The following is a 13,116-nucleotide window of genomic DNA, read 5'->3' on the forward strand; positions in this document are numbered from 1 at the left end:
ATGATCGGAATATTGGAATACTTTGCACCATACACAAAAAAGGAGATATCTTTGAATGCTCTAACCACATATGAATTACGCTCCTAAATCCAACGTGTAAAATATTTTTAAGTACTAAGTATGTCACCGTATGGCAGCGTATGTAGAAGGGATAGTAGGAAAATACCAGGCTGGTTTCAGAGGTGGTAAATCGACAATTCATCAGATTGCAACCCTGAAACAAATTTTGGGAAAAACACTGGAATATGGCATTGATACTCATCACATATTTATAGACTACAAAGCAGCCTACGAATCTGTGAATAGAAGAGAAATGTTTAACGCGATGAAAGAGCTAAGAATACTAAATCAGTTGGTAAATTTAACAAAACTAACTCTTAAAAAAGTTTAATGTAGAGTACGAATTCAGGGGAAACTGTCTGTACCTTTTAAAACAAATAACAGGCTGCGCCAGGTAGACCCTCTCCCCTGTATACTGTTCAATCTGGCTCTGAAAAAAGTAATACGTATGTCACAAATCACAACTCATCATCATCATTGGTGCTACAGCCCTATAAAAGAGCCTCGACCTTCCCAAGTCTATTACGCCAGTCAGTTCTATCCATTGCCAACTGTTGCCAGTTTGCTGCGCCTATTTGTCTACCATCCTCATCTACACCATCCCTCCATCTGAGTTTTGGTCTACCCCTACTTCTACTTCCCACAGGTTGTGACATAAGGATTCTTCTAGGAGGGTTCTTCTGCTGTGATCTTGCCAGATATCCTGCCCATCTTAGTCTTCCTATTTTAATTAATAGACCCATTGGTCAGAGAAGAGGAAGTTTTTTATATAAATGCAAACAAAAAATCTAAAAATTAAAGGAATAACGCAGAAAATACAAAAAATCGTCGATATATTTTGAGTTTTAAAATTTCATAAATGTCATTAGTGTCAAAATGTCATAATTTAGTGGAGTAAACTTGCCTGAGGTTGGACCAATTACAAACAAGCATTACGGCGCGGTAAATTTGAATTATTCCTTATTGGCACACCTTAATTGTGTAGCAGCATATGATTTTACTATAAAACATGAACAAAGAACAAATATGAAACATTTTCTGAGCAATCATAATAATTTGATCATCTAGTGCAGCGTTTCTCAAACTGTGCTTCGCGGAGCACTCATCGATGGCTGAAACTAACAGTGAGATATCATGTCAAATTGGAATTACAAGATGATGATAATTAATATGTGCAGTAGTATTAAAAATCAGAAATAAGTGACCAAAAACTTATTTTTATTGGATATTAATTTATCGTATACAAATTAGATTCAATTAGACCAACAATGACATACCTATGCCTCAGAAACACGACCCGACAAAGCCACAATGCAAAGGCTACTGGAAACTGCAGAAATAGGGGTACTAAGAATAATTACAGGAAATACGCTGAGATCGAAAGAGAAGTGAAGACATTAAAAGAAAATGTAACGTACATTGTATAAATGAATGGACACAAAATAGAAAAAAAAGAATGGAATAACCACATAAGCGGAATGGAGGAGATCCGTGTCGTCAAAATAGCAAGAGACTGTAACCGTTTCAAAAGATTTAAAAGAAAATCATTATAATTTCGATTATTTTTTTTTTAAATAAAACTACTAACCCCATCTATCTGTCAAGTACCTGTAGCCGACTCAAGGATTCTTCTGTAATTCCCAAATATATCCGGTAGATGAGCCTATTTATCAACTTGTCACTCACGCCCAATTTCAGAGAGCGCAAGAATAGCGTCTCCCTTTTTTTCTGTTAAGAACGTCCAACCGTTAAGACGTGTTTCCGAAGTGGGTCTCATTTAGAGGTGAGCTAAGAAATCCTTTTCTTGTCCATATTTCAGATAGATATTTATTTTTAGACCCTTATTGGAGAGGCTATAATGCTGATATATTTCTGATACATGTCTCAAGATAATATTGGTATGGAGTTATTCCAAATCCTAGTCCAATAGCCATATTTTTTTTATGGAATACCTAACCCCTCTTATCTAGGATGGTGGTGGATTGATATAGGATGGAGCCGAATCAATGGTTTATTTGGTTGACTGATTAAATAAGAAAAGAAACAGAGCAGATTCGGGTTGTACCAATTTTTATTATATCTTCTTTCAAGAAAACGAGAAATGATTATGAACTCAAAGAATGAAAATGTAGTGAAGTGTTTTAATTTTATTTAAAGGTTTATTTTCTCTATTATTCCTAGTTGATAAATAACTATATTATTTTCAATGTACACAAATTTCGAAATTTGGGAATATTCATTTACTTTATAACTAATTCTTAATTTAATACGATACAAAGCTTTTTTGTTTATGGTAATGTAAACATGAAATGGTATTTTGTTATCCTTTTGGGATGACATAACTTTTAATGTTTTCTTTTTGTTCATTACTAAGAAATAATAAAGTATAGTTTTCTTATAAACCTTCGATAAATCTTAATTTTTTTGCTCGTCCCCTTCGAGGATAAACCAGGGGTGGCGTCCAATAATAAATTATAATTTCATATTATCTAATTGTGCTTGGATACGATATAGTTTCTATATGTTTAAAAAAACCCTGCCCAACATTCTTCGACAACGAGCGATTCTGGCCTTGCATATATCATTGTAGTACGCAGTGCTACAAGACAAGACACCAATCGGCAGAAGTATGGAACGACCGTGCAAAAGATGGAGTGACAACCTTCCATAGAGGTATTAATCCGCCAATAAACAAGCAGAATTGCTTATAAAGAGAAAGGAGAAGAAATTGGATTCGCTGAGACCGGTGATAACAAACCACTGCGTAATTTGCGGCAAAGTGTTGCCAAACAGTTCAATTTTTCCAGCTAAAATGTTAACGAAAATGCTTTTTGGCGTCCCACTTGGTCAGTTACCGCGTTGCTCAAGCAGGTGAAAATCACACCATCGCGGAAAATCACATTAAAGCGTGCGTCAAGGACATAATTGAATGTATGCTGGACAATAAAGCCAAGAAACTAGTAAGCACGGTACCTTTGTCAAATAATCCAATCTCGCGCCGTATCGGAGACTTGGCAGAGGATGTGAGAGCTATCTTATTTTCTCGAATAAAATCTACCAAGTTTTCACTACAGATAGAGGAGTCAACAGATGTAGCTGGATTGGCAATTTTAATAGCATTTGTGAGGTACAAGCACTTGTGAGTCTTTTCAAGAGGATCTTTTCTACTTTTTTGCAAACCATTGATAACTAACACAACTGGTGTGGAAATTTTCAAGTTAATAGAAAGCTTTTTCGCCGAGAATGGCATTCCCTGGGATAACTGCGTCATTTTAAGAATAAAGGAAAAAACCAAGGAATGCAGCAGTAGGCACTGTATCCTCCACCGCCATAGCCTCGCAGTAAAAAAAAATGACGCCTTAAAAGTAATCTAGGGCGAAACCGTGAGGATAATTAATTATATCAAATCACGATCACTGAATACGAAGCTGTTTAGAGTGATGTGCCATTTCATCGGCAGTATACATTCATCTTTACTTCTTCATACAGAAATAATGTGGCTTTCTCGCGGCAAATGTTTAGCTGGGCTCTTTGAAATGAGAGCAGAAGTTAGAACCTTCCTAATTGACAGCAATTTTGCCGTGGATGATCGATTGTGTAACGAGCATTGGTTAATTCAATTGGCATATTTAACAGATATTTTTACCAAGGTCAAAGAGGTTAGTCTCTCATTTCAGGGAATGACAATAACTGTCTTTAACGCCACTGATAAAATGCAAGCGTATAGGAAGAAATTAATGTTTTGGGCAGAATTGGTGAAAAGTAAAAATCTGGATAGCTTGTCACTAATCACAGAATTTCGAAAAGAACTGGAATCGGATATACCTAAAGCTGTCTTTAACGAATTCCACACTCCAATTTGCTAAATTTACTTGAAAACTTCCATAATTATTTTCCTGGGGAATTCCACGACAAAATTAAAGAAAACTTCTGGGTTGCAGATCCATACCTTGCAATGTTAAAAAAAAACCAGCTTCATTAACATCCCAGCAGTATGAATGCCTGATAGATTTGACATCAGAATTCGCGATAAAAAAAAATTTTAAAGTAAATCGCTAGTAGATTTTTGGTGTCAACTCAAAGACGAATGTAAAATTTTGTCAGGTAAAGCGAAAATTATTCTTCTCCATTTTGCAACAACATACTTATGTAAAGCAGCATTATGTGCCTATGTCGCCACTAAAACAAAATATAGATCCCCACTGAACGCGGAACCTGATATTGGATTGCATTTATCTCAAATTCAACCGGATATTATTAACCTGTGCAAATCAAGGCAGCTTCATTCTTCACATTAAAATGAAAACATTACGTTTTTTAAGATTTTAGAAATAGGATCTTTGTGTTCATTTTTTTTTTGTTTTTCGTTACATGTAATTCAGTTTCTCATGTTTGCGATTAAAACAAAAATTATAAAGTGAATAGAAAATATAATGGTTAATATCCCCCCCCCCCCCATCTAATATCTCTCGTTCTCTGTGGCACCTATGTGGTTTCAGGTGCACTATGGTAAGTGCTCCCTACAGAATTTCTGTACTGAATAGTGCTCCTTGGCCAAAAAACTTTGGGAAACGCTGATCTAGTGTATGTTTTATTAAAATGAAATATTAAAACAGAAAACTTTTTAATTTTAATAAATATTTTTTATTTTCAAATATAATGAAATCATTCCGATAATAATAAAAAGGTAGTTTTTGCGGGACATGCGGAACGTCTCGTCCCGCAGAAAAAATCGCTGTCCCATCTCGTCCCGCGGGACAAAGTACGAGACGGGATTTCCAGCGTGCATTCCTAGTAGTCTCAAGAAGAATAGTTAATTAAAGTTTATCTCCAGTGGGCAATTTCAGATATCTTTTGAAAGAACCTGCGTCACTACCCTACTTAAAACAAATTTAACACATAAGGTTTTTCTCCGATGTGTACTCCCAAATGTGTTATCAAATAATATGTTTCGCTAAACTGTTTACAAGAAATTTTAAACTTGTAAGGTTTTTCTCCATTGTGTACCATCAAATGTATTTCTGAAATTAGTTTGAAGGGTAAACGCTTTAAAATAAATTTCCCCAGTGTCCTCTCTAAAATGTGTGCAAATTACTGTAGAAAACTGCTTAAAACAAATTTTATACTTTTAAGGTTTTTCCTCACTATGCACTCTCAAATGTGTTTTCAAAGAACCTGTTTGCACTCTCAAATGACTGTTCAAATGAGATGTTTCAGAAAACTTTAAACAAATTTCACACTTGTAAGGTTTCTATCTAGTGTGCAATCTTAAATGTTTTCTCAAATTACTTCCTGTAGAAAACTGCTTCAAACAAATTTCACACTTATAAGGTTTTTCCTTAGTGTGGACTCTCAAATGTTTTTTCAAAGAATCTGCTTGGCTAAACTGTTTACAACAAATTTCACACTTGTACGGTTTTTCCTCAGTGTGCACTCTGAAATGTGTTCTCAAAGAACCTGCTTGACTAAACTCTTTACAACAAATTTCACACTTGTAAGGTTTTTCTTCAGTGTGCACTCTCAAATGAGTGTTCAAATGAGTTGTTTCAGTAAACCTCTTCAAACAAATTTCACACTTATAAGGTTTCTCTCCAGTGTGCACTCTTAAATGTTTTTTCATATTACTTAGTATAGAAAACTGCTTAAAACAAATTTCACACTTGTAAGGTTTTTCCTCAGTGTGGACTCTCAAATGTCTTTTCAAAGTACCTGCTTGTCTAAACTGTTTACAACAAATTTCACACTTGTAAGGTTTTTTTCCACTGTGCACTCTCAAATGAATGTTCAAATGAGAAGTGTTAGAAAACTTCTTGGAACAAATTTCACAACTGTAAAGTTTCTCGCCAGTGTGCACTCTTAAATGTTTTTTCAAATAACTTCCTATAGAAAACCGCTTAAAACAAATTTCACACTTGTAAGGTTTTTCTTCAGTGTGCACTCTTAAATGAATGTTCAAATGATATGTATCAGAAAACTTCTTGGAACAAATTTCACACTTGTAAGGTTTTTCCTCAGTGTGCACTATCAAATGTCTTTTCAAATTTCCTGCTTGGTTAAACTCTTTACAACAAATTTCACACTTGTGAGGTTTTTTTCCACTGTGCACTCTCAAATGAATGTTCAAATTAGATGTGTTAGAAAACTTCTTGAAACAAATATCACACTTGTAAGGTTTCTCTCCAGTGTGCACTCTTAAATGTTTTTTCAAATTACTTCCTATAGAAAACTGCTTAAAACAAATGTCACACTTGTAAGGTTTTTCTTCAGTGTGCACTCTTAAATGAATGTTCAAATGATATGTGTCAGAAAACTTCTTGGAACAAATTTCACACTTGTAAGGTTTCTCTCCAGTGAGCACTCTTAAATGTTTTTTCAAATTACTTCCTATAGAAAACCCTTCACACTTGTGAAGGTTTTCTTGAGTGTGCACTCTCAAATGACTGTTCAAACGAGATGTTTCAGAAAACTTCTTGAAACAAATTTCACCATTGTAATGTCCTTCACTAGGCTGAATTTTTATATTTTTGTTTACGGTTTTCCTTTCAGCCTGTCGGCTCGTATAGTATCGTTTACGGGGTGAATGTTCAAAAAATGATTCCATAATTTTAATTTTGTTCTCCTCCTGAGTAAAACCTAAAATATAAATCAACTATAAACATTTACTATAAGAAATTAATCAATACAAAAAATATATTGCCATAAACATAATAAGTATTTATATTAGGCATCTGCATTTATGTTTTATAGAAGCATAAGATGCCGTGATATATATGTTGACTATTTATATATTGTTGATAAACTAAGTAGACATATTGAATTGGTACTTTGTGGATCATTTGTTTAAGAAACTTGTTTATAATTTTTTTTAAATAAACCTGTTAGATGGTTATTACTCCTGATTGCGGCCCTGTGCGTTAGAGAAGTCCAGAAGTCTCTCTCCATCGCTGAAAAACTCAACGAATTGATCCTATCACAGCAGAGATGATCTTCAGCAATTTACTGAGTACAAACAATACTTTTATTTTTTTAATACATTTTTATTATGTAAGATAATAGTATAATTTTAATATTGTAAGAATCTGTCACTGTCTATTTGATTTAGGTATTTATTGATATTGTAGTACTTATACAGCAGCATAAATTGATACCAGGCGAATGGTGAAAGGGTATAATATGCCTAGTGCATAAAAAAGGTGATGAACTACATTGTAAGAAATATATAGCCATTATGTTAGTATCTGCATATAAAATACTCGGAAACATACTTTTTGAGAGACTTAAATTATTTACAAAGATATTATTGGACATTACCAATGCAAACTCACTGCCGGAAAGTCAACTACACACCAAATATAAGCACATCGGCAAATTTTAGAAAAGTCACTAGAATATAATATATATACATGATCTCTTCACTGTATTTAAAGCAGCCTATGACAGTGTTAAAAGAACTGCACTATATAATGCAGTAGTAGAGTTTGGGATCTCACCTAAGTTAATTTAATTCACAAAACTAGCAACGCAAAAGGTAAGCTCATTCGTTAGAATTCAAGGAAAAAACTCTACTTTCTTTAATATTAATAAAGGTCTAAGACAGGTCGATGCACCAGCGTGCAGTATAAAGCAGTGTTTTACAAAGTTTTCAAACGCAGAGTGTGAACTAGGGCTTGTTGTAAATGAGAAAATCAAATATATATTGGTTGCTTAAAACCGTCACAATCTTCAACAGAGAATCCAAATTAACAATGATACCTTTGAGCAAGCCAAAGAATTCGCATATCTTGAATCGCTAGTCAATACAACATACACAACAAGCAACAAATTAAAATGATGCATAACAATAGCTAAGAGAACATTTAAAAGGCCTTAATAAGACCAGTATCGACAAATGGGGCTGAAATATGGACTAATCCCAAAACAACAAAAGACTACTTGGTATCTTTGAGAGAAAAATACTTTAAAAGGTATTTGGAGCCATAAATGAAAATGGTTTGTGGCGTCGAAGATATATCTTTGAATTACACCAGTTATACATAGATCCAGATATTGTGAAATTTATTAGGGTGGAGAGACTAAGATGGGCTGGAGCTCCGTGTGGAGGCGTGCCGCTCCAGTAGAATACCTTCACAGCTTCCCAAGCTTGTAAAAGGTAACGCTCCGCGCTACTCCATTCAGGACTCCTGTCGCGTATTATGTACATGTCCCAAATACTCAGCTGGAAGGCATTCGGAAGGGAAAGACTTCTAAGCGAAATATCACAAAAACGCCGCTCTGGAGTTCAACAAAGGAAGATGAGCGAGGCAAAAATGGCTGCTGTGCCATGGACTATAGCAAATCCTAAGAAAATCAAAGCGGGAGTATCGGGAACACCAGGGGTTAAAAGAGACCTTGGGAGAATACCATCACCCACCCGTAAAAAAGGGTTGCTAAAAAACCAAGGACCTCTAATGAGCAGACTAGGGAATATACCAATGTGACAAAAGTATTCAGAATGACGGTGACACACAGACACCATCCTGATACTCAACTAGATCGGGATCAAGAAGACCTGATCATTAACAAGCTGGAACAACCAGTTGATGAGGCTCCTATGGGAGGTTAGAATAAATTTCTGCAGTTCCATCAAACGTTGTTTAGCAAAGAGACCCTGTGGCTGATGAAGCAATCATCAGGACCTGTCTAAAGAGGCAAAATGAAGAATTTAAGCCAGAAGACTGGTTGTTAGAAAATCAGAAGATAGGGGAGGATGCACAAACCCTAGTCTACATGATTGACGAGGTATCATATAAAGCTTTGAGGGCTACTCATTACAATGCATATTAGGAACTTAAAAAGGTATCCATCAAGAGAATCAAAGGCTTCGATGGCTCCAATCAAAATTCTGCATATAGACCTCAAGCAAAGTAAGGCAGCTATGACAGAACTTACTGTTGCTATGAGAAGCAGGGTTTACAAGGGCAAAATAGGAGGTCTATCAGACATTGGTAGAGAGCATACATATAGCTGATCTACCAAAGTCCCAAGGACCTGCATAATAGTCAAATGGCATATTAAAATACTTTTATTCTCTGTGAGCACTTCAAGATTCACAAAGAATTGTTTTGGAAATATACCATTTTCAGACATAATGAATACTTGCTCCCACTTTATAAATGATATGATTTATCATTCATAAAATTGCAGTAGCATTTTGTTCAGTGTGTGTAATAATTTAATTCATCTGTCTATGTATATTGTAAAAAATTAACCTTAGTAAGTTTCACTAAGGTCTTTATTCCATGAGTAAAAGATATATAAATAAACAAACTTTTGGTACTGTATTAAATTATGTAGAAAAATAATATTAATGTTAAGCAACACACATTAACAATTTCTTTTCCACTAACAATCCAACAAATAATAGAACAAAACAAAATACCACGTTAATGGAGATCAGCCATCCTAATACCTATCTTCAAAAAGGGAGAAATCATAGCCAGAAAATTACAAAGGAATTCGTGGACCTTAAGAAGGAATAAGGAATAATCAAAATGATTGAAAATATCTACAGTACTAAAACAACACAATAGCAACTAACTGACCCAACTGAAGCTTTCAATGAAATAAGACAGAGAAGTATTCCCTGAGTCCCCCATTGTTCAACCTGATTATGGATGACACAATAAAAAAAGTAAGAACTAAAAAAGGATATCAAATGAGAGAAAAACAACTTAAAATAATTTGTTATGCATATGACACAATACTACACTCTCAAAGTGAAGATGAATTACAACATAGGCTGCACCAATAATTAATTAATTAATATAACCCCCAGAAACTTGATATGTTAATTTCCCCAAAAAAGAAAATATGCATGGTTACAACAGCAAGTCTGCTAAGGTCCATTTGATCAACTAGGGTATATTTTGACAGATTCATAGCTGGAAACCTACAACACAGAAATTCCTAGCTCACAGTATTAACAGCATAAGTAAACTTTTATTACAGAGTTCTTTCATTGAAAAAAGAAGAATTATTATAAATAGTTGAAGTGTATGCTAAACCCATAAAAAAACCATACTAAACCCATATATGTAAAAGATATATTTCAGTTGGTATAATTTAACATAACTATGTATTATATGGTGAAAATAAATACATATTGATTGTCAGTAATTCGTAAAGTTCTATTTTATTTACTGTTTAGTTTGTGTACTAATAACATTGGCTAGAAGTACATGTGCTTGGTTGTATAATAATTTCCAGCCACTTCTAGTCTGTCAAAAATAACTACTTAACTTCGCAAAAAAATAATTACTACATTCACTAGACAGTTCAAACAGAGAATAGCGAACCAACTATAAGATGTAAATTAGAGCTGGAAGGCTAGATAATAGAACAAGTGATGGAGTTTAAATATCTAGGGCATTACATTATCATCATCATTATTGCATCATTTAGCTATGAACAATCGAAAGAGAAGTGGAAGATCAAGTGAATACAGCAAACAGAGCCACAGGTTGCCTGAATGAAACAATACATAGACATAAAAATATTGGAAATGAAATGAAAGGGATAAGTGAATAACCAGTTCCCAATTTGTAAGACCCATCATTAACTTTGATAGATAATGTTCCATATCACAGTGTTTTTTAGAAAAGCAACCTTCCACTATTGCAACTAGAATGAAAATTATTACCTGATTGACAACAAACAACATCAAGTATGATGCAAAACTCACAAACCCTAAATTATTACAAATTGCAAAAATGAAGGAGAAGATAATGTGTATATACCTAATTGATGAGCTACTAAGAGAAAATGGCCATGAAGTGTTGAGACTACCTCCTTATCACTAGGGATTCAACTCTATTGAATTAATTTGGTAAAGATAGACATTTGGATAGTGCTGTTATAAATATGTGGAAAGAGGCACTAAACCAATGTATATTAGAGAAAAAAATATGGTTAACATTCTACCAATCATAATAGACACAGCTCAGATTCTGGCAGTAAAGAAATCTTAAATTTATGATTGTATACAGTAAAATAAATTGTTTTTTTGTCCAGCTCAAAAGTTTTCTATTTTTCAATTTATTTTAGATCAGCTGTTTTATTTGAATTTTGCTGTTGTGTTAATTTTTGTAGTTTGCTACATTTTTTTTAATTTAGTTTGTTAACATATCTATTGTGAGTTCTTTTTTATGCAAGCTACTTAACTACTCTAACTGGATTTAGAATACCATCTTTTTTGTTTTGTCATTCTGTTTTGTCCTAATTTTAATCCTTTTTCTTCAAGTGCCTGTCTCCACTGCTCTAGTCTTTCCTCCAGTTCTCTCTCAAACTTTCCTACTAATGCAACATCATCTGTGTACATTAAAGACCAAGGATCTCCCCTTAAAGTTAGGTTCACAGAACCCTTGCTGAAGCCTTACTTCCACACAAAATTTGCCAGTTTAACCTGCATTTATTCTAATATTAGTTGTTACCTTCTGATACATCACTTTCACACATTCAGTTAGCACCCCTTTCTCACCTAATGTCTTTGTATTTGGTATTATATATGTCTATGCTAATGTCCACCACAGTGGATCTCTGGTAAATTTGTGCCTTCTCAAGATTAATAGCAAAGAATATAGACGAATTCTTTGTTAATAGATATGATTGCAAGTCTTTATCCATCACTCTAAATTTTTTCATGAACTGTCTTATAATAAAATTGCTGTTGTGCCAACCAAATCCACTTATTGAATTGGGAAAAGCATTGAAATGTAGGTATTTTTACTTACCTTCTTTGGTTTCTTCTTTAAAACAGATAAGTTGATTTCCATATTGTTCTTCTATTTCAGCCTTTAGTGGAAATTCCTTCAAAGCTAAACAATCAAAAGTATAATTTGTACTTTCTAATCTGGATTCTTCCTTAATTTCGTATTTAAAGCTATCCAAAAGAGCATCATCCAATCCATTATTCTCTATTTTTACTTCACAGGTCTCCTCACTGATTTCTTGTTTTATTGCTTCCATTTGGTTAAACTGTAAACCAATGTTTGCCCCAAAACGAATATTTGCGAATATCTTTTTAGTCTTTTTATGGGATAAAATTACTGGCACCTAAAAAAGAAGAAAACATTAAGTTAAATATTTTCATTTTCGTAAATAAATTCAATGATTTATTGATTAATTTTGAAATAACCTGATAAAAACAACAACAAAATACTTTGAAATAAAGAAAAAATAATTAAAGTTTTAATCAAACAAAATATAACCTTAAAATATGAACTTTGACAGTAAATATTGTAATACCACAGTATTTGATATTCTTACCTCACAAATTCACAAACAACAAATAAAACCAATCTCACAGAATGAATGTTCAGAACCAAAAGTCCATAATAAATCTTTATCTATTCTTTAAAATAAAAAAAAATCCAAGCTCTTATGGGAGAAATACACGTAAAACAGATTTGTTTGGAAATGTTTTTAAAATCCCCACCCATTGTGACGTCAGAGCTTAGGTAGTCCATTGTTTTTTATCTTTCATTTGAAATTATTTTTTTTGCATTTTTATTATTTCTCGAATTCGCATTAATTCCTATATTTATAATTAAAAGGATGATATTTATATAGGTATATATTGAATTCAAATTTTATACTTGAAAATCATTGAATATCTATCTGGAATATTAATTAATTACATTATTGAAGTAAGTTTTATTACTGTAACCATCCGGAAGAGATACATATTCAATGATTTTTAGGTATAAATCCGTTTAATTATAAATTATTTAGCCGAAAACGAAACATTGAACAGGATCATGTAAAACTGGGACCTTATAATTTCCAAATAAAAAATGTTGTGAGATACTTAGGATTATATCTAGATCGGAAACTGTTATGGAAAGATTGTATCCATCAAATAACAAAAAAGTCTGAAAACGCTATTAACATACTAAGAGCCTTTTGTTATACAAAATGGGGGCTGACCCAAATATCGCCTTGTTATTTTATAGAACCATGATAAAATCAATCCTGGATTATGGTAGTCATTTGTATGGATCAGCGGCACAAATTCATTTA

General features: G+C 33.4%; 1 protein-coding gene across 1 annotated transcript; it reads right to left on the reverse strand.

Moving 5' to 3' along the window:
* Nucleotides 1-4,722: 4,722 nt before the first annotated feature.
* Nucleotides 4,723-12,345, reverse strand: LOC140436708 (uncharacterized). Its single transcript, XM_072525756.1, has 3 exons — nt 12,306-12,345; nt 11,829-12,150; nt 4,723-6,693 (listed from the first exon to the last, which is right to left on the reverse strand). The coding sequence occupies exons 2-3, from the start codon at nt 12,061-12,063 to the stop codon at nt 5,312-5,314; spliced, it is 1,617 nt and encodes a 538-aa protein (XP_072381857.1). The 5' UTR covers nt 12,064-12,150; nt 12,306-12,345; the 3' UTR covers nt 4,723-5,311.
* Between the last annotated feature and the right edge of the window lie 771 nt (nt 12,346-13,116).

The sequence above is a fragment of the Diabrotica undecimpunctata genome, chromosome 3 (genome assembly GCF_040954645.1).
Source record: "Diabrotica undecimpunctata isolate CICGRU chromosome 3, icDiaUnde3, whole genome shotgun sequence".
NCBI lineage: Eukaryota > Metazoa > Arthropoda > Insecta > Coleoptera > Chrysomelidae > Diabrotica > Diabrotica undecimpunctata.